Genomic DNA, 22,881 nt, shown 5'->3' on the forward strand with positions numbered 1-22,881 from the left:
GTCTTGGGCACAAGATGACGTCTTCCCAAACACACAAGACAATGAAGCAAATCTGAGCAAACAGGGCTGACAAAGAAATCGGTCACAGTACCCGTGTCGGTGCTTAAGATAAACTATGAGCTAATCGATGACACACATTCCAAACGCAAAGTTTAATGTTAGGCTTGCATATATTATATGAGTTTCTCTTTTGAGTCTAGCGAATAATACAATTGTTTTGCTTGTTCTTGCAGATCGAGAATTGATCTTCAAGTAGATTTAATACAACAGAAAGGACCGATGAATTGTTTCATGCATCTACATCTACAACATCTATTGAAAGACACAAGGTTTGATCGTTTTTAGTTGTTTTCACTTCTGAAACGTTAGGTTGGCTCTTTCTCAGTCACCCCAACGTTTTTGTACTTTTTGTGCCGATTTTGGAGTTTTGCATTGCACTGCTTCTGAGATTCTTGGAGCGAATGGCTTGTGTTACTCCTCTTGTATACCGCTGTTGAAACATCTGCTTAATTCAAGCAATGGTTAATCATTAACTCGCCCTCAAACTCGTAAAACCTTCTGCCTTCAGTGGAGCACAAACAGTTGTTTTACAGAACATTCACACATACAAGAAAACAAAGTGGTTAAGGCTATCAAACGTTGCAAAACTGTACTTTGAACTGACTTTAAAATAAGTCATTTGGGATTATGGAGTAAACACTGTAAATGGCCGTTTTTTTTATAATTCCTTTTGACAGATAATCATGATAACGTAAGATAACATTCACCAGCACACCTCAGTCCATCCACAGATGTCCTTTAGAGACGCACAACATTCCTGTCCATTGTTCTTCAGCAGCTGCATTGCATTGCTTATATCTCTTTGCGTTTTATAGACCAGGCCGTGACAACGGGTCCGAAACAGAAAGCTGGTGTAATAGCATCACGCACATTCCTCTTCCTTGTTGTGCGGCGGTGATTGCTTCCTCCCTCTTAACTGGATGTGTTAAACGCACACAGAGGTGAAAGACAAAGGGATGCTCGACCTTTGACCTCTGGGCCAGCCTAATCTGAAGTTTGCATCCTCAGTAGCCATTGTCTTTGCCCAAGGAATCAATGCTACGTTGGATACCAGGGTCAGAGCTGTTCATCTGTTCACCGTTTACCAATAGAATAGTTAGTGTGGATGTGTCTGTGTGTGTGTGCATGGTTTATTCTGTTCACACACTGACTCACAGCCCACCCAAGGAAGACTGTGCCGAGTGTCTGTTGACCCCTTTTTTACCTTTTACTAAACACTGCAATTATCTGCCTTTAGCTCTTTACAGCGGTGTACACAGATTACTTGGATCTTTGTATCTCGAGTTTGCATAAATGAAAGCAAGGTGTGGAGTATTTTTCTTGAGCAGACGCAGTTTTGAATTACTGGGCCTTCCCACTTGTCAGTTAGCACTTTCTCTGTGTAACGCAGCGCAGGACTGGTGCGGAAAGATGAAAAATGGTTGTTTTTCATCTAAGTGAGCCGCACTCTTGGAAGCACTGTTGGTACAAATAGAGGGTGAAATAGAAGATCAAATTATTTTTTGCGTTTATGCAGTAATGCTTGTTTTTCCAAGGCTCAGACTGAGAAGAACTGTGAATACTACAACTTAAACTTAACAACTTAAAGGGGTAGTTCACCCAAAAATAAAAATTGTGTGATCAATTATTTACCCTTTTGTCATTCAAAACCTGTATATGACTCTTTCTTATGTGGAACACAAAAGAAGATATTATGAGAAATGTCTCTGTGGTTTTGTGTTTATACAATAGAAGTTAATGGGGGCCAGTGTTGTTTGGTTTTCAATTTTCTTCAGAATGTCTTGTTTTGGGTTTTGCAGAAGAAAGAAAATCATGCCACTTTGGAACGACACAAGGGTGAGTAAATGACTAAAAGGTTCTCATTTTCATTCTCTGTACTTTTATTGCAGGGATTTTAGTCATTTAAGTGAGATGTTGCTATGAACATTATATATAATTATTCACATAGTTCATTTTTAATATAATAACAGGTCCACAATACATTTTATTTTATGGTAATTTATTGGAGTAATGATACATTTGCACATTTTATAAAATATTTACAAAACTTTTACATGGTCTATTAAAGGTAGAGATTTTTACATACAGTAATACACAATAACAAAATTTGAGAAATGAGGTAGATACTGTACAGAACAGCTTCAAATATAAAGTTATTACAGGAATAAATGGAAAAATAACTTAATGAAAAGAAATTTAAATTAGAACCTGTACAATTGAACAAACTTATTTACATACAAATCCGAAAATTGCAGCTTAAAAATGTTTTAGATGTGAGGTTTGAAATTGCCCAAACAGTTTTCCATATAAAATAATAATAAAACAGTGTGTTGTGAACAGTGTTGGGTGTAACTAGTTACTAAGTAATTAGTTACTGTAATTTAATTACTTTCCCCTTGAAAAAGTAAAGTAAGGGGTTACTCTTATTTTTTCTGTAATTTAATTACAGTTACTTCTGATGTAATTAAACTAAATACTTTGTGTAATATATGTGTGTGCAATAGTGGAATTGACATCAAAATTTAAAGTCTAACTTTAAAATCCTTGCTTTAATGTATAATTCTCACATTTGTAATACTTTGGTCAGTTAATAAGAGTACTTTATGTAGTTTAATATTATTTGATTGAATGAATTAAAAAAGCCCTTTCATGCCTATCCTTGAATCACTTAACTAATCAAGGTTGATGTAGGATATAGAAAGTAATTAGTAATAAGAAACTAAATACTTTTTGGAGAGAGTAATTTGTACAGTAATCTAATTACACTATTGAATATGTAATTAGTAACTAGTAATTCATTACTTTTTCAGAGTAACTTACCCAACACTGGTTGTGAATACAGTGACAGTAATGACTAGTAAAATTTGGAACTAGTTCCTCCCCCCTCTATTGTTGTTATTGTAATGCTATATCACAGTCCAAATGTGTTAAGAGATTCACTGACTAAATATTCCAGTTTTCCAGTAGTTTTCTGATTTTGAGCAATATAGACAAAAAAACGATACAAAAAGGCAGTGATGCTCTTGAGTTACACACATCTTGACTTCAGGAATACAGACAACTGAACTTTCATTTACATGAATCAGTGTTTGCAGCACAATCACCTGCAGCCGCAGGACTCCACTACCATGTCTTCATACTGCTTATAAACGACGTTATTTCCAGCATCTATGTACAGGATGCTGATGGGACTGAGTTTTGAAGGGACACAGCAACTGGGCGGCATGTTGCTGGGGTTCATCGAGTTCATCAGAGTTTGAATAATGGCATGATTGGTCGGCTCCAGGTGCGATCGGAGAGGAAAGTCACACATGCCCTCACAGTGGTACGCCTCATAATCTAAAGGTGCGATGACCCAGTCGTCCCAACCCAGCTCCCTGAAGTTCACATGCAGGGGTTTCTTACTGCACCTAGATTTGGTCTTTTTACCGTGCCTCTTACCGTGCCGGTTGGGTAAGGTGGTCCGCCTTCTCCGTCTGGACTTTGAATGAGGTCCTCTCTCGTTTTCCAGGTTTCCAAGACCCCACAGCTTAATTTTCTCTCTCTTCTCATAAAAAAGGCTTTGCCTCTTTTTAGACCTTGTGAAAACAACCAGTATGGCTTTCTTTAGCTGGGAACGACCGTGTCTGCGAAAGCCGAGATGTTGCAAGTCTATTTCTCTCTCAGGACTGTCCAGTGTTGCCTTGAGCTCTAAACAAAAGCTGCTCCCCTCCGAGTGGTGATGACGTTCCTTAAAAATCTCCCATACATCAAAAACCTCCCATTTCGGTTTATGCGCGTCCTCTAGATCCAGGGTTTTGGAATCAAGGATGACATCTGAGTGACAGGAGAGAAGCTGTATCTCAATTGGACCGGTTTCAGATGCTCGAAAAGTTCCAGAGATCTTTGTGTATATTCTCAGTTCAGCACCCAGAAGTTCAACGTTTTCAGAAAGGGTTGATACATCAAACAAGTATTTCTGTCTCCATAGAGGAGAGTTCAAAAGGTCATCTGGAACAAAGAGAACCGATATTTATTGTCTGGACAGTAATTTAGAGGCATCAGAAATAAACATATTTTTTCAACCAATTAAAGTATCTCATGTCTATATTGTTTTTTTTTCTATAAAAATAGTTTTAAAATTGTAGAATAAATTAGAAATAAATTCGAACTACTGTAGATTATAGATTTAAACAACAGACTCAAACTGAAGTTATTTAAGTAGAGCATGTGTGATGTTATAACTTTAAACTTAAAGTTACTGTGAAGCCTTTACGCAATTTATAAAATCTGTTTTTATATAAAGAAATGTTTAAATATAAACTTGATCTACAGTTAAATAAGATCTTTCTTAATATGAACAGAATAATTTTACATTTTGTAATGTCAGAAGACTAAAGAATTGACTCCAAATGATATTTGTGTACGTGGTTGCCAAATGATCTAACACGAGTTTGGCTTGGTCTTCTCCAACGCACCTGTAACCCAATTATTCAAACACTCATGAAAAGAGAAAAATATACATTAAAAAAAACATTAAAAACAAGTCACTAGTAAATTCCCTTATAAGAAACAAGAAGCAACTAACCTTGACCCTCGTCCACGAAACTCGTGATAGTGTTGGCCGCTTTCGACGAGCGGAAAAAACTCGCATTAAGTCCCAGTTTCTCAGCCGCGGAGAAAGTTTTATAGATGGAGATCATGTAGTCATGAGGTTCAACTGAATCTTTATTCGTCCGCCGTGATTTTACGTTTCCAAACAACGGTGAGGCTGACGCGATGCTCTTGCTATATTTTGATCTTCTCTGGCCATCGGCAGGCGCAGATTTGGCGAGTTTGTTGCCTTTGGATGCGGATGGAAACAGAGGAGTCATTGTATGAGCGCACAGAAAATGCGAGAGAAAGCTCAAGCTTAAAAACAGCAAAGATACTCCACGAGCACGCATCTTGTCAATGCACGAGAGAAACAGCGTGGAGAAAACACGAAGACATCACACGCGTGTATGAGGTGCGTGATGTGAGGAGCGCAGACTGATTCTGTGAAGAACACACGCGCTTAAGTACAGGCACGACATTATTAGCACCACTTAAAGCAGACTTTAAAGGCATCTGCCTCCTTAACAAAGATCAATTATTGCTCATTTCTTTTACGCCTTTATGCTTTTCGATATGTCGAGCTCTTCCGGCCTATGTAGCCTATTAAAATCGCTCATTATTTGCTTTTGCGCACAATTCGGTATAATTCACATTTGTTTATATCGCTTGTGTATGGGCTACTGTAGGCGTATCTAATGTGTAAATATGTTTAGTTAAAAATTGTGTATTTTTAGGGAGATTATTTTTTTTCTGATCTCTATATGATGTTGCCTTGTGTTCTGTAGCTTCTGTAACAACAACAACAACAACAGAATGGCCTAATCTTTGTGCTAAAGTGTACTTGCCAACAAAAGCTTATGCTCATGCAGCTTATTCATTTATGTATTTATTCACTGTCACTGATGCATTAATCATTCAAATTAATATTTTTTATCAAAGCTACTGTGCCGTGACATTTAAATAGGCCTACAACTTAGAAAAAATAAAGCAGAAAGTTGAAAAAAATCGTTCTTTGAAATACGCATTTTAATTAAGTTTTATTTTAATTAACTTTTGTATTGTTCTTAAACATTTTGAAAAAAAATCTTAGAAATACGCATTTTAATTAAGTTTCATTTTAATTAACTTTTGTATTGTTCTTAAACGTTTTGTCTCTGCAGGTGTAGGGAGAGAATTGGATTTCACTGCCCTCTAGTGGCGTCTCATATAACAGCATCTGACTGGGTTACACCAGTTATCTTGTTGTCAAAAATAACAGACAGCGCACAAGTATGCTAGAAATTTATTTTTATTGGGGATAGATGGAAGCATGTGCGTATAGTTTAACAACATAAATCAAGAAAAAAATGATCATTCACTTTCGATGGAAGTAATAGATTTAACAGTAAGTTAGAAAGTGCTCTTAGAAATAGCTTAGAAATCATGATTATGAAATGATTACATGCATAATAAGACGACTGAATAAATTCTTAATTATTATGATTTTTAAGAGTGAACGGAGAGGGCACACTGTAGTTTTACATTTGTTTGAGTTGTCACTAGGTTTCTCTGAACAGGAAGAGTAGAGCAGTTAACAGCATGAGCAGACACATAGATTGTGATGAGAAAGATGGACTAGAGTCAAAGATGCTTGATGAGTCGTCATCTGTGGGGACAACCACAGGGCCCGGATGTTTTGTGGGAGTTGTAACTGCATTAACAGTAAATGATCTAGACTCAGTACTCCATTCATTCAGAGTAAATGCTAACTTCAAGTTCACACCTGTAGAAAAGAGAGCAAAATAAGTGACTCCTACCCAGAAAACCTTACCACCGTTGCAGAGTGTGAAATTCAAATAAAGAGAGCAACTTAAATTAACAAATTCTTTTCCAAACATTGCAGATTTAGTTGGTGTGAAATTCAAATAAACACATATTAAAGAGAGAAATGAGATGACTCACCGCTGGTTAAGATGGAGAGGTCGGTGTAATTTGCCCAGCAGCCACTGAACAGGATGGTGGTGTTTCCAGAAAGTCCCTGTGCTGGATTCCCATTCGCATCTTTGAGCACAGCTGAGATTGTTAGACTCGTCACACCCACAGACACACAGTTACCCTGAAAGCAGATATGGCACATGCCAAAAAAATATTGTGAAATTGATCAATGCATGACGCAGTTTCCTAGTATTTAATGTACCTCATATTTGCTTGCAGGATCTCATAAAAAAAGTTTGTATCATAAACCGTGTTCTTAATGAAATGACTTCTTATGCCAAGCTGTGCCCCTCATGGTTATTGTGTCTCAGTAAAAGATGTTTTACAGAGCATTACATATTAATGAATAGAGCAGATTTCAGTGCACATATAAATGTATTAATTAAATAGATGTTTTCACAGAGGATAAGGTATAGTGATGTTGCCAAGGACTTTAAACCATTTTCTTTGTCACATAATTTTTTCTTCAGTTTTTAAGTCCTTTAGATAAATGCGTCTGCTAAATGCATGAATATAAATGTAAAAGAAGTCAACAATCTGCTCAGTAATGATTAAAAACTATGCAGACTGCAAGGCTTTAAAAAAGAGCAAAACCTTGTCTAGTTGCTAAGGTAGGATTGTGGCAAACATTCGGTCTCACCTCTGCATCCACAGCCATGATGCTGGGCTGCACGCTGAGGGGTCCAGGGTTTAACGCAGCCACCGGCTGGACCACCATTACCAGAGAAGACACCGTCTTGACCGACTCCACCTGCTGGTCTTCACGAGTCACTTCCTGAGTGGCCACCTGAGAGACAATTACAGGTCAAATAATGAAACGATGTGGTGTGCTTATTTACTACTAGATCTTAATCTGGCAATATATCATATAAGCCCTCTTGTGCCTCTTACTGCATTGCTTGGCATCGGGTTAAGTGACTTTAATTTGTTACCTGGGAAACTATGGTTTCTAACTACAGCCAAGCCAGCTTTAAATAAAAAATGTTTGTTACACTACGGCCTGCTTCTAAAATCAGTTAATCAGTTGATTACTTTAAAGCTATAGGGCCAGTCTCTGTTGGTGCCCTAGGTGAGATTTTAGATTGCTGCCCCTCTCCCACCACAAAAATAAATATTTCAATAAATGTAAATGGAATAAATGAAAATGCTGAAATATTTAAAACCAATTTTTTGCTTCAATTTATAGCGAACAAACATTAAAGGAGTCAAATGACATGGCTAAAATGAACATTATCGTTTGTTTTAGATGTGATGTAATGTGTATACACGATTTAAGGTTCAAAAACGCTGTATTTTCCACATACCGTCCATGTTTGTATCTCTTCTTTGCCCCGCCTCTCTGAGCATTCGCTTTTAGGTAGAATGCATCTTTTGTTTTCCGAAACTTTAATTTTTTCAATTTTACGCGTCTAATACATGCATGGGCAACTTATAAACACACCAAAGACACAGAAAAACACGTATTCGCGCCATATGACCATTTTAATGTAAATGTCAAGTAAATAGCTTAAATAACCAACTACCCTCTGATTGTTTCAAAAAATGTAAAATATACTCTACTCAAATATTTTATATAGCGCTTTTTACAATTTTCATTGTTACAAAGCAGCTGTTCATGAAACATATTTGACTATAAGAAAAACATTAAAATTATAGAAATAAGAACAGCAAAGTGAACTAGGGATGCACCGATGTGTAAATTGTGGCCGATAACCGATAATTCTTTAACATTGGAAGCCGATAACCGATATTTGGCCGATACACAGTATCCAAATATTCATATAAAATTCCCTTAGACTGAAACAAAAGGCAAAAAGTGGACCACTGCTTTTATTTCAAAACATTCACTGCAGAAAACAAGGTAACCATTAGTTCTCTTCCCCCCCCCTGAAAATCTTTACACTAGTTAACAATTCTTTAACTTTTCTGGTATATTTTTTATTTAATGAACAAATTATAGATTTTCTTCCAGAGCAACCCAGAAAAAATGTTCTTAATATCCACGTCACCACATGTCACCACATGTCTCACAGGTCTCAAGCCAGAAAGCCTTCAGACAGCAGTCTGATTTAAACAATGTGCTTTTGTTCCTATAATATACACATTCATAAATACTGTATCTACATACTGTACCTACATCAACATGTTTTGCTAATAGCAGTATGTGAATGATCTCGACAGAAAGACAGTACTGTACTATGTATTTTAACTGTGAGCACCGTGCAGCTGAAGAAGTCTAACCAGAGGAAATGATTTATGATTTATCGGCCAATACCGATAACATTAAAAATGACCATTTATCGGCCAATACCGATATGGCCGATAATTTATACGTTAAATTTAAATTATAAGTTAAATTTATATAATTTAACACACACAGAACACAGACACGCACACACAGGTTCATACACACCCACATGCAAATATGCACAAAACACAAACACACAACCCCACATGAACAGAACACAGAATTAAACATATAACAAAAATATAACAATCATTCTCTAATCAAATTCTGAATCAAACCTTACTGTAGCCTACCTCACTCCAGGACGGGTCACTGGAAGATGGTGGAGGAGGGATCAACTCCAGTGACGACACGTTGAAGCCGATGGACTCGCTCAGAATGCCTGAGACAGCGGCGCGACCCAGTTCATTGGCTACGTTCTTCAGAATCACAAACTGCTGGTCGTCGTCTTCTACTACAAATGTTTAAAAGGGTATTTCAGGCATTGTACAAATTACTGCTAAATGTATATTGTCTGGTCCTACCAGTGGTGCCGGTGGTGTTGTTGGTGCTGTCAGTGCTGTTCATGTTGTTTGTGGTGTTGGTGCTAAACGTCTGGACGGGTGGCAGACTGATCTCAATCTCCACCGTCAGTCCAGTCGAGCGCCGCCTTCGTGCACCACCGCCCTCACGGATTATTTTAGTGATTCGAATCATGTTCTGTGGTACTTTGAGGAATGCAGCCAGATTTCTGATCAGATTAGGCCCAAAGAACTCCTCCTCTGTCATGGCCGGGAGATTAAACGCCAAGAAAAGAACCGGAGAGGTGCGGATTTGGAGCGGCTCTGAGCCGCGGAGAAGTACGTACAGCATTTTGTAGTCCGGATCAAAGAAGTTTGAGCCATGATCAGAGTTAAAACTTGGAAGATATTGACCTAAAGAGAACAGAGAGGAATCAGGGATAAGAATGGAATTAGAAACGCTAATTTGTCGATCAGGCAAACTGTTTTGTAATATTAACAACAGAGGAATTAGTAGTGCCCGAATGTCTGAGACCACTAGTACAAGACCACTAATACTTATGAAATACTGTATATTAAAATATATTTAACATTTTGAAAATCATTTTTAAATGCCAAGATGTTGTGTAAATAAAACATGGCTACAATTAACACATTACATTTGGTTTAATACCAAATTTAACAATGTAACAAAAGCAATGACTAATACTCTACCTGGATATGTGGGCTCAAGTGCTGTGTATTCAGTGTTGCCTTCATTCCACTGAGCGTTAGTTGGAGCAACAAAATTGTTGTTTACGTAGATGTCTAACCGCTGAGGGCTTGAGTAAAATACAGACACCCTAACAGCCTGTAGAGAACAGAAGTTAAGCATTAAGGACAATGGTCCTGGATAATGCATACATATATTGAAATGTGTGTCATAAATTTATGGTTGGCTACTAGCACGATAAAATAGATTTTTATAAATTTTTTCATTCAAATTTCCTATAATATTTTGTGGAACCCAGTACCCCCAAATATGATAAACCTTTTGTGAGGAGCCCCTTCCTAAAATAGATATATTCCTAAAATACATAGTCTAAATGTTTCTTTACACATAGAAATATATCTATGTTAGATAAATAGTAAGTGAGATATGGCAATGACAACATATTGTTTCCAAACTCAAATAATTGACACTGTTATAATGTTGGATGTATAAACCTGAAGAGGAACATTGTCAATTCAAATTTATTTGTACTGCAGCAACTTTCACATTACATTTTGTTTCATACCAGCTTTACTATGTAAACACATAGTAACAATGTTTGGTAGAAATAATTTGTCTTTTTCTATTTTCTGAAATTTTCTGGGGACCCCTTAGAACCTTATGGGGGACCCTCTGGACCCCGGTTTGAAACACCCAGCTTTAAACAAGAAAAAACGATCTTATAACCTAGAATCTGTTTTAAACCTTCCCAGGACATTCAGTATAAAATTTCCATAACTTCAGATATCTTTTTTCAAGTTAGAACATAAGATAGTTAGCTGGACAATTCTAGATGCGGTGTCTATTGTAATGTCTTATGTATCAGACATCAGACTAACCTCTGTAGGTTTAGCGTCGAGCATCATAAGTCTCATCTTCTGTGGTGTTGTGCTGGTGAAAAAGATATCAAAGGATTTATTGGTGGCCACAATGGCATGAAAGAGAGAGACTCTTCTCCTACAGGTGTAGCCTGTGCACCAGCCGTGGTCTTGTGGACCTGTAATGACAGTAGAAGATATGTTTAAAGTGAAAGAATACTATATTCACAATGACTTCTTGTAAAATCCTGCAGTATATAATGTTTTTAACTGTTCTTGAAAAATCAAGATGAGCTGATTTACTATCAGTACCATTCAGCAGATCTACATATGTGTCCCCCAGGATTGCCACAGGTGAAAGACGTCTTGTCTCTGTATCTGCGTCTAGACTTTCAATGACCAGCATCTGATAATTCAGTCCAAAGCACTTGTAGCTCTGCCAGGTGCTCATGTAAGTACACGAGTCTCTGATCACACCTGCACACATAAAACACAGATATCATACTCCGTTGTTAAATGTACAAGTATTACACTAAAAAACAAAAGAAAAAATCCAATATTTATTTTATCAATAGTACATTGCAAATATACTAATGAAAAATTGTACTATCTTTAAATATATAAAAAGTATATTAACAACATGCTTTTATTGTCACAATAAAACACCCTCAGATGTACCTTTATTAGGAGCTATTTGATTGACAGGTATGCGGCTGCCGTTGAGAGCAGTGAGCATGACTTTAGGGATGCGGTAATCGCCCAGTCCATGTCGCGTATCCCCGTTCCACTCGTACTCTGAATAGGGCACCACTGCTCCGACTGCACCCAGAAAACTTCCATCCAGATCCTTCAACATGGTCTTCTTCTTAGCATCACAGTCCATGTCCACACAGTCTGATGGGTTCACTTTACTACAATAAGAGCAAATTTATCACTTTTACATCCGAATATACTTGTTGCACGTATTTAGCATCACAATTGCACATTAACCTTGTATGGGACACTGTGTTAAGAAAAGGACAAACCCGTTTACCTCAGATCAGGGTTATGAATGAATGCTAGAGATTCTTCTGTGCTGTCTATCTTGGTGATTCTCTCAACACTGATTGGATGTTGTAGGTCCTCATTTCGTGGGTTGCTCATGAACATGTAGTTTCTTTCAGTGGAACACACATTCTTGAAGCCAACAAATGTTGTATCTGGGGACAGAAACGGACAGGAATGGTCAAATTTACTGTAGCAGCTTGTAGCTAATTTCAGATTAGAGAGAATGTGTCTCACCGGAGACTGTCAGTAAACCAGCTATGGCGTTGTAGCTCATGAGTCCGGCGTGAGGTTTCTGTGGTGCTTTATTGTGTTCAGATTCAAATGTCGGCCAGCAAACTCCAGACCTGCCACCTGTTGCACACAGAAAGCACATTATTTATGTCAATAAAAAACAAATACCTTCATTATTAAAAGCATTTTATGAATGTAACTACTAGACTACATGATCGTTTTTACCATAATAATTTAGAATTTTGTCAAACTACTTCGTTGTAGTGTTGATTTTGCAAGATAACACGAAGAAGAGATTTTGGTCCATATACAAAAAGCTAAATTATCAGATATATATTTATATATTAACACATACATTTAGTGCAAAACTTTTCAGAAACCAGTTTCATCAAAATGTTTCCTCTGATTTGGAAATATGCAAATATGACTTTTCTGTAGCTCAACTCGTAGAGCTTGGTGCTAGCAATGAGAAGGTCAATGTGTTTGATTGCCAGGAAATGCTTGTAAGATAAAGTGTTAAACTTAAATGTGCTCCAAGTTACTTTGGGTCAACCAAATGCATAAATGTAATGATTGTAAAAAAAGATGCTTTTAAATGTTGAAATCAAATTCTGCCAAAACTGACCTTTAGGGGGTCGTGGTGCTCTGTGGCTTGCACTGAGTGAAACATAGGTCTCAGTTGTTGCCAGTGTGTCCAAACAGTTGAAATTGGGGCTGCTGCCCACAATCAGAGACCCCTGAAAAAAACAGGACACTCATTCAAGCATCTTTGTCGACCAAACAATAGGCCTAATGTTCCTGATTAGATCCATTCCCAAGTTCACTTAGACATAAAATTGTAAAAAATAAATTGAAGAACTGATTTATTGATAGTTATAGAGTTTTACACAAGAAAGCATCTAAAATCATTGCATCACCTCTACACGGACAGATTTATCTGCATATTCGTGGCTGATGGAAGGAGGTTTGTAGATAATAGGCATGATGCCCATTCCATTATCAACAAGGGTCACGTTAGAAACGAACACATTCATAGAGACCTGGAAGTCAGGAGAGGACAATGTTATTAAAGAAACAGCATAGAGTTCACATGATCAATGTACTGCATGTGTTTCATTAACAATTCAACAACTATGAGTGTTGCTACATGCAACACTTCATAGGTACTGTTGATGATGGTATAATTGAAGTAAGATGTTTATCATACTTGAACATAAATGCCAAAATCAAAACTCCTCCAGACGGTGAAACCCTGGATTTGAGAGCAACCAGCAAGTCCGTCTTGATTCATGTAAACTCCATACAGACCACCATGTGCTTCATTCTCACTCCATTGTGCCACTGAACCTGATTCTTTTCATAGAGAATACACAAGTATGTGATCTTAAACGAATTAAACAACTATGACTACCTCTCCACCATACATTTGTTATATAAAATACACCTGGACAAGGTTCTCCATCAATTCTGAATCCCACTCGTTCATAGCCAGCAACAATATTCCCTTCAAGAATCACGTTGGTTGCTTCATTAACCTAAAACGCATAAACAATAAGGATAATATTTTATTTAGTTAACTTCTGCATTTTCAAGAGAGATACACTGTATTGTCACTAACAAAAAGTGCACCCTGAAATGCAGTTTAGTTTGGGGGAGGAAGCACCATGATTTCTCTTTTTACCATAGTAATTCAGTCTAATGAGCTGAAGGTAATTGTATGATTTACTGTATCTTGGAATATCTTGTGAATACCGTAATACATGAATATGGCCACCGTATTTTAATTTTCACCTCAATGGCTGCATTCCATTCAGTGTTCGTACTCTCCGCTGCTCCATTGTAGGATCCGGGCCACAGTGTCAGAGTAACCAGATTTCTCCGGACAGCGCTGTTATCACCCCATATTCTGATTCCTTAAGAACAAAAATTGCAAAAGAGAAAAGCAATAAATCATGTAACTGTATTTTATAGTGACTACATTTCTTTGTTACATCGATTGCCATTAAGTCAACACCTTCTCCAACAGTGTGATGGATGACGTTATCTTCTATATTCAGTCCATCTGTTCCAAACACCCCAATAGCAGGAGCGAAACCATCATGAAAAGCACATCCCATGATGTAGGACTCAACAGCCACCTATAAAAAATAGTTGAAATCATGGTTTTAGTGGCCTACAGCAGTGTATAACAGTTCTGGGTGTAGAAAAGCCTCCATCAGGTCCAAGAATCCATGTTAGTTCTCACATTTCCCAGGTTCAAAAACGCCAGAGAGTAGCGCGGGTCTGACGGGTCGTTCCATCCCTCCTGTCCTGTGTGGTAGAACTCAACGTTTCTGATCCGAGCATTTCCTGCGACACACATCATCATAATAATCACAGGTAAGCTTAAGTCTGTACAAATACGATTTTGTCACATTTTTGTTATAGGTGTTTAAAGTTAGTATATTTTTAAAGCTAATTCATTTTTCTGTTTTCACTCATTGTCAGATGGGTCAATAAAAGGTTTGGACGACAAAAACGTCCTCCCTTTTTAGTGTATTTTGTATTTTTTACCTCTGTAACGAATTCCTCTTTGAATGAAGGTTCCCACCAGCACTCTTGCTCCATAAGACTGTGTGTTCATTTCTGGATATTCCTGTCCAATGATCTTGATGTTCCTGGTCAGAAGAGCCACATTTCCAGCAAGCTGATAGCTTCTAGAAGATCCTGGCACACTGTACCTTTGTCCTGTATGACCACAATGTATCAGAGAATGCATTTAAAATCTTAATTTAAAACTTTGTTAAAATATTTGCGTTCTCCAAATGCAAAATGATCTCCAGCACTCACAGTTTTTTTCAGGAGTGCCTAAACGTAAGCTTAAGTTGAATTACTAGGAGCAAATGCACTCAGTTTCATTCACTGTGTTCCGGCAGTATGTCCTAATGCTTTTTTGAGTAGTCTACTTAAACAGAACAAACTACACATTCAGCGACAAGTTTGTCTTGTTTTTGCATAAACTTTTAGGAGAGCGAAGAGTGTCCAGAATGTGTCATGTGGAAAATGGATGCTTAAACTGTAATAACAAAACAAGATCCTCTAAGATCTCCGCACATAGTAACAGCTGAAGAAAAACAAAAGTTTGCAAAGAGTAAAACAAAAAGATTGTAAAACAAGAGAGAAATATGCGAGTACTGTCTTGGATAATTCTGATGTGCTTTAAAAAACACCTTTTACAATAAACTTATCAGTCACAAGATCTTGAACTATGTAGTAAATTCATTATAACCATATAGGCACCTTTTGTTTATGAGACTGCCAGTGAATCACCTTCAGGAGGCATATTATATTATATGATATAAAGCGTGAATTGGGTATTTTTGGTTAGAGCATGGTGTCACGGTCCCACCGTCTTGTTTATGAAATTCTAGTCGTGTGGTGGGATCAGGGCAGAGTCCTTGGGTTTTATGTGGGAAGACCATGAGATGTTTATGCCTCTCATGTGTTTTTCCAGTGTCTTGTCATTGGCCCCATTCCTCTCGTTTCCTCGTTATCTTTCCCTGAGTGTTTAATGTCTCACACCTGCCCCATGTCGTTATCCCTCGTTTGTGTTTCCCATAAATACCCTCTTGTTTCTTTGTCTTGTGCTCGTGGATTGTACGGTGTTACGTTATGTTGTATATGGTGTCTTTCGTGTCTACCCGTGTTCCTGTTCCTTGTCTGTGGATTGTTCGTGTTGTGAGTTACCCTGCCCCTGCCTTTGTTACCCTGCTGTGTTTTTTGTAAGGTGTTGTGTCATGCTTTTTAGTTAGGTTATTTGCTGTTCTTGTTTTATGTTTTGCCCCCACGGGAAGTCTTTGTTTTCTTTATATCTCTTAGTTTCGTTTTCCCCCATTGAGGGTGTTTGTTTTGTGTTTTGTTTATAAATAAAGTATTGTTTTTCGTTAACCCCGTCACTGCCTGCCTGCGCATGGGTTCTTCCTGCCACATCCGTGACACATGGCGCTAACATGCCAAGGTCATGGGTTCGATCCCAGGGGGTTGCACATCGTCAGAAACAAATGTATAGTACAATGCAATGCAAGTCACTTTGGAAAAAAGCGTCTGCCAAATGCATAAATTTAAATATATCCATCAGAAGTGTGAAAGACTAACTGAAAAATTGAATCTTTTTTTTATTCCTAAATATAACTTTTCTTAAATACATGTACGAATATTACTGCTGTATTGCTTAAAAGTGAATATGAACTTGTTTTCTTTGCAGCATTTGAGGTCTGAAAAAATACAGAGCATCTTTTGTTATTTTCACCTGTTTCTCCAGTTTTCATGTTCTGCATATAAATGCAAATAGACACAATATTTGTATTTGAAATTTGGTGAAAAATATTGTTANTTCTGTGCTGTCTATCTTGGTGATTCTCTCAACACTGATTGGATGTTGTAGGTCCTCATTTCGTGGGTTGCTCATGAACATGTAGTTTCTTTCAGTGGAACACACATTCTTGAAGCCAACAAATGTTGTATCTGGGGACAGAAACGGACAGGAATGGTCAAATTTACTGTAGCAGCTTGTAGCTAATTTCAGATTAGAGAGAATGTGTCTCACCGGAGACTGTCAGTAAACCAGCTATGGCGTTGTAGCTCATGAGTCCGGCGTGAGGTTTCTGTGGTGCTTTATTGTGTTCAGATTCAAATGTCGGCCAGCAAACTCCAGACCTGCCACCTGTTGCACACAGAAAGCACATTATTTATGTCAATAAAAAACAAATACCTTCATTATTAAAAGCATTTTATGAATGTAACTACTAGACTACATGATCGTTTTTACCATAATAATTTAGAATTTTGTCAAACTACTTCGTTGTAGTGTTGATTTTGCAAGATAACACGAAGAAGAGATTTTGGTCCATATACAAAAAGCTAAATTATCAGATATATATGTATATATTAACACATACATTTAGTGCAAAACTTTTCAGAAACCAGTTTCATCAAAATGTTTCCTCTGATTTGGAAATATGCAAATATGACTTTTCTGTAGCTCAACTCGTAGAGCTTGGTGCTAGCAATGAGAAGGTCAATGTGTTTGATTGCCAGGAAATGCTTGTAAGATAAAGTGTTAAACTTAAATGTGCTCCAAGTTACTTTGGGTCAACCAAATGCATAAATGTAATGATTGTAAAAAAAGATGCTTTTAAATGTTGAAATCAAATTCTGCCAAAACTGACCTTTAGGGGGTCGTGGTGCTCTGTGGCTTGCACTGAGTGAAACATAGGTCTCAGTTGTTTCCAGTGTGTCCAAACAGTTGAAATTGGGTCTGCTGCCCACAATCAGAGACCCCTGAAAAAAACAGGACACTCATTCAAGCATCTTTGTCGACCAAACAATAGGCCTAATGTTCCTGATTAGATCCATTCCCAAGTTCACTTAGACATAAAATTGTAAAAAATAAATTGAAGAACTGATTTATTGATAGTTATAGAGTTTTACACAAGAAAGCATCTAAAATCATTGCATCACCTCTACACGGACAGATTTATCTGCATATTCGTGGCTGATGGAAGGAGGTTTGTAGATAATAGGCATGATGCCCATTCCATTATCAACAAGGGTCACGTTAGAAACGAACACATTCATAGAGACCTGGAAGTCAGGAGAGGACAATGTTATTAAAGAAACAGCATAGAGTTCACATGATCAATGTACTGCATGTGTTTCATTAACAATTCAACAACTATGAGTGTTGCTACATGCAACACTTCATAGGTACTGTTGATGATGGTATAATTGAAGTAAGTTGTTTATCATACTTGAACATAAATGCCAAAATCAAAACTCCTCCAGACGGTGAAACCCTGGATTTGAGAGCAACCAGCAAGTCCGTCTTGATTCATGTAAACTCCATACAGACCACCATGTGCTTCATTCTCACTCCATTGTGCCACTGAACCTGATTCTTTTCATATAGAATACACAAGTATGTGATCTTAAACGAATTAAACAACTATGACTACCTCTCCACCATACATTTGTTATATAAAATACACCTGGACAAGGTTCTCCATCAATTCTGAATCCCACTCGTTCATAGCCAGCAACAATATTCCCTTCAAGAATCACGTTGGTTGCTTCATTAACCTAAAACGCATAAACAATAAGGATAATATTTTATTTAGTTAACTTCTGCATTTTCAAGAGAGATACACTGTATTGTCACTAACAAAAAGTGCACCCTGAAATGCAGTTTAGTTTGGGGGAGGAAGCACCATGATTTCTCTTTTTACCATAGTAATTCAGTCTAATGAGCTGAAGGTAATTGTATGATTTACTGTATCTTGGAATATCTTGTGAATACCGTAATACATGAATATGGCCACCGTATTTTAATTTTCACCTCAATGGCTGCATTCCATTCAGTGTTCGTACTCTCCGCTGCTCCATTGTAGGATCCGGGCCACAGTGTCAGAGTAACCAGATTTCTCCGGACAGCGCTGTTATCACCCCATATTCTGATTCCTTAAGAACAAAAATTGCAAAAGAGAAAAGCAATAAATCATGTAACTGTATTTTATAGTGACTACATTTCTTTGTTACATCGATTGCCATTAAGTCAACACCTTCTCCAACAGTGTGATGGATGACGTTATCTTCTATATTCAGTCCATCTGTTCCAAACACCCCAATAGCAGGAGCGAATCCATCATGTAAAGCACATCCCATGATGTAGGACTCAACAGCCACCTATAAAAAATAGTTGAAATCATGGTTTTAGTGGCCTACAGCAGTGTATAACAGTTCTGGGTGTAGAAAAGCCTCCATCAGGTCCAAGAATCCATGTTAGTTCTCACATTTCCCAGGTTCAAAAACGCCAGAGAGTAGCGCGGGTCTGATGGGTCGTTCCATCCCTCCTGTCCTGTGTGGTATAACTCAACGTTTCTGATCCGAGCATTTCCTGCGACACACATCATCATAATAATCACAGGTAAGCTTAAGTCTGTACAAATACGATTTTGTCACATTTTTGTTATAGGTGTTTAAAGTTAGTATATTTTTAAAGCTAATTCATTTTTCTGTTTTCACTCATTGTCAGATGGGTCAATAAAAGGTTTGGACGACAAAAACGTCCTCCCTTTTTAGTGTATTTTGTATTTTTTACCTCTGTAACGAATTCCTCTTTGAATGAAGGTTCCCACCAGTACTCTTGCTCCATAAGACTGTGTGTTCATTTCTGGATATTCCTGTCCAATGATCTTGATGTTCCTGGTCAGAAGAGCCACATTTCCAGCAAGCTGATAGCTTCTAGAAGATCCTGGCACACTGTACCTTTGTCCTGTATGACCACAATGTATCAGAGAATGCATTTAAAATCTTAATTTAAAACTTTGTTAAAATATTTGCGTTCTCCAAATGCAAAATGATCTCCAGCACTCACAGTTTTTTTCAGGAGTGCCTAAACGTAAGCTTAAGTTGAATTACTAGGAGTAAATGCACTCAGTTTCTTTTACTGTGTTCCGGCAGTATGTCCTAATGCTTTTTTGAGTAGTCTACTTAAACACAACAAACGACACATTCAGCGACAAGTTTGTCTTGTTTTTGCATAAACTTTTAGGAGAGCGATGAGTGTCCAGAATGTGTCATGTGGAAAATGGATGCTTAAACTGTAATAACAAAACAAGATCCTCTAAGATCTCCGCACATAGTAACAGCTGAAGAAAAACAAAAGTTTGCAAAGAGTAAAACAAAAAGATTGTAAAACAAGAGAGAAATATGCGAGTACTGTCTTGGATAATTCTGATGTGCTTTAAAAAACACCTTTTACAATAAACTTATCAGTCACAAGATCTTGAACTATGTAGTAAATTCATTATAACCATATAGGCACCTTTTGTTTATGAGACTGCCAGTGAATCACCTTCAGGAGGCATATTATATTATATGATATAAAGCGTGAATTGGGTATTTTTGGCACAACCTAGATTTGGCATGGTATAATGGTTTCAGGAAACAGCTATCATAACATTAATATGATTAAGTTCAATGTGAATTTTTTGCACTTGCGACAATAAATGATATACAGCCGCTGAAAAAATTAAGAGACCATTCCAAATTTTTATTTGAAATCATCATTTCTAGATGTACTGTGTTGTGGATATTCCAGTCCAGCAAAATCAAATCTCAGGAGTGACAAAGTCATCATTGCTTTCCTGTGGCTCAGTGGTTAGAGCATGGCGCTAGCATGCCAAGGTCATGGGTTCGATCCCAGGGGATTGCACATAGTCAGAAACATATAGTACAATGCAATGTTAGTTGCTTTGGATAAAAGCGTCTGCCAAATGCATAAATTTAAATATATATAAATATATCCAACAGAAATGTGAAAGACTAACTGAAAAAATGAGGTGATCATTTTTTTATTCCTAAATATAACTTTTCTTAAATACATGTACGAATATTACTGCTGTATTGCTTAAAAGTGAATATGAACTTGTTTTCTTTGCAGCATTTGAGGTCTGAAAAAATAAACGTCTTTTCTGTTATTTTCACCTGTTTCTCCAGTTTTCATGTTCTGCATATAAATGCAAATAGACACAATATTTGTATTTGAAATTTGGTGAAAAATATTGTTAGTAGTTTACAGAATGAAACAAAAATGACCATTTTACCTAAACACATACCTATAGTACATTTCAAAATCAGAAAAACGGTCTCTGAATTGGTCTTTTGATTTGTTCCGTGGCTATATTTTGCATGGCTTTGTAAGTGTGGGTCACATATAACGAAAAAGTCTTAATTGGGTCCTGGGCTGCAAAAGTTTCAGTGCTTTGAACTAACCAATGTGTGTGTATGTTACAGGCTGGTCCAGGATCAGCGTGCGACCATCATCTGATACTGCAGTTATGGTGCGTATTTCTGTTTGCCATGGGTCATAACTGGTGGTGGACAGAAGAATCTTATTTCCAACCTTAAAAGGAAAAAGAAGCATGACAAAGGGTGCTTTTTGCAAACAAAGAGGAGAACATGTTTAAAGTAAAACAAATGTGGAGAGCACATTGATATAAGGTGCTATTTAAATCTGATAGCTTTACCAGTTGTTCATGGCAATGACATGGTTAATAGCATTTTTTCATGATTTTATCGGTGATTAAATCACGCTAAAATGTCATATAGACAGCCCTAGTCAATGGTTCTCTTAGGCTCTCTTAAGTGCTGTTTAATGATGTGTAAAGAGCTTCTGACCTTCCAGTCAACAGCTTCCTCCAGATAGAGTGTGTTGTTTCCTGCCTGGACTGTTCTAGTCAGTTTAGTGTGATACACATTGTGTGGCATGCCATACAGATCAAGAGATCCAAACACACCTGGAAAATGGCAATGTTTACATAAAAATAATACTAATAATAATATAAAGGTTGATGTTAAAGTTTAAATTGTTGTCTATACAGATTTTTTCTATGCAGACCCTTTAAGAATAACATGTTCAATGTGATTACATATCCAAGAAACTGTGTTATCTTTATAGTGCTCTTTACCCAACACTTTGGATCCTTGGTTTATTCCAGGCAACTCCCAATCTGGTGTGCGATGGTTTCCTTTCAGTATAATCTGTAGTTCACCTCTAAAGGGCTGATCAGACCATCCAACCCTCAGATGTCCACCCTGATTACAAGTCAAATTAGTGCCTTTATTTATTTTCCTTTGAAAATATTCAAAATCCTTAAAACGAAATCTGTTTACCAAAGAAGCAACAGTGCCTTATAGATATATTCACAAGTCTTAAATATCGACTAAATATTTTTTATATTTTAAAGTGTTTGTATTACTGTTGTGAATCAGGGTAAAGTAAGGACACTTTTCAACTTATCAAACAATTCAAACTAATTTATCAAACTTTATCATTTTTGTTAGTTTTTATCAAAAAAGTTATGGATTGCAGTTTTAATGTTTAGCCTTTATTCGCGCGATTTAAGTATAATATTTTAGTTAACTAATTTAGCACTTTAAAAGAGCTTGAAGCCCATTTGAAATGAATAGAAGTAGGATGATTCTTACCTGAATGGAGATGTAAGTAACATTCATAACAACGTTGTTATACTGGGAACCCCCGATGTTGGAGGTGCCATTATTTGTGTCTGGAATCTCCAGAACTCCAAATATTGTCAGCTTGTTCAGGGAAGGAATTGCAATGTCTACAATCACACATGTCCCTATAAAAACAAAGTGAGGCATGTTTACATTCATGTGTTTAGCATATAGCTGTGTCATGCATTTAGTAATATTAAATAGAGCTGTTTAGGTTATGGCATCAATTTGTACACCAAAAACACTGAAAAACTCATTCTCCCCGGTTTTCCTCATGAATTTTAGAATGTAAAATAAGCACTGTGGTTTACATTACTTATTTGTTCAGCATCACAAATTCTGTCATAACTCAAATTCTGTGGTTTAAAATGTGAGTTGTCAAAGTAGTCTATATTTAAAGGTTTTAGGAATACAATCTTAGCAACTCTATAGATCGTTTTACAGTCTTTGTGGCATTAGGTTGCTTACCTGATGGAATGACCACATCAGAGCCTGTTTTTGGTACAGCAAAGTTGTTTTCGGGACTTGACAGCCAAAATAACTCATTTGACCAGAGAGTGCATCCACTATATATTTAATAAACAAAGACTCAGATCAAATAATGTGGTAAAATTAAAGAGA

At 37.0% G+C, this 22,881-nt stretch overlaps 1 protein-coding gene and 1 pseudogene across 1 annotated transcript; both read right to left on the bottom strand.

The window, feature by feature from the left end:
• Window positions 1-2,707: 2,707 nt before the first annotated feature.
• On the bottom strand, window positions 2,708-5,104 carry gdf6b (growth differentiation factor 6b). The gene is made up of 2 exons (XM_057354913.1): window positions 4,628-5,104; window positions 2,708-4,050 (listed from the first exon to the last, which is right to left on the bottom strand). Exons 1-2 carry the CDS (start codon window positions 4,983-4,985, stop codon window positions 3,161-3,163), a joined length of 1,248 nt encoding a protein of 415 aa, XP_057210896.1. The 5' UTR covers window positions 4,986-5,104; the 3' UTR covers window positions 2,708-3,160.
• An 803-nt stretch (window positions 5,105-5,907) lies between these two features.
• LOC130567037 (fibrocystin-L-like) overlaps window positions 5,908-22,881 on the bottom strand; it is a 55,903-nt pseudogene continuing 38,929 nt past the window's right edge.

This window comes from Triplophysa rosa, linkage group LG16 (genome assembly GCF_024868665.1).
Source record: "Triplophysa rosa linkage group LG16, Trosa_1v2, whole genome shotgun sequence".
Taxonomy (NCBI): Eukaryota; Metazoa; Chordata; class Actinopteri; order Cypriniformes; family Nemacheilidae; genus Triplophysa; species Triplophysa rosa.

Bases quoted from the DNA above. Each gene is read 5' to 3' on its own strand.
- gdf6b (XM_057354913.1), bottom strand. From the start codon at position 4,985: ATGCGTGCTCGTGGAGTATCTTTGCTGTTTTTAAGCTTGAGCTTTCTC. The intron at 4,051-4,627 runs GTTAGTTGCTTC...TCTTTGTTCCAG, and splicing joins TTTCGTGGACGAGGGTCAAG to ATGACCTTTTGAACTCTCCT.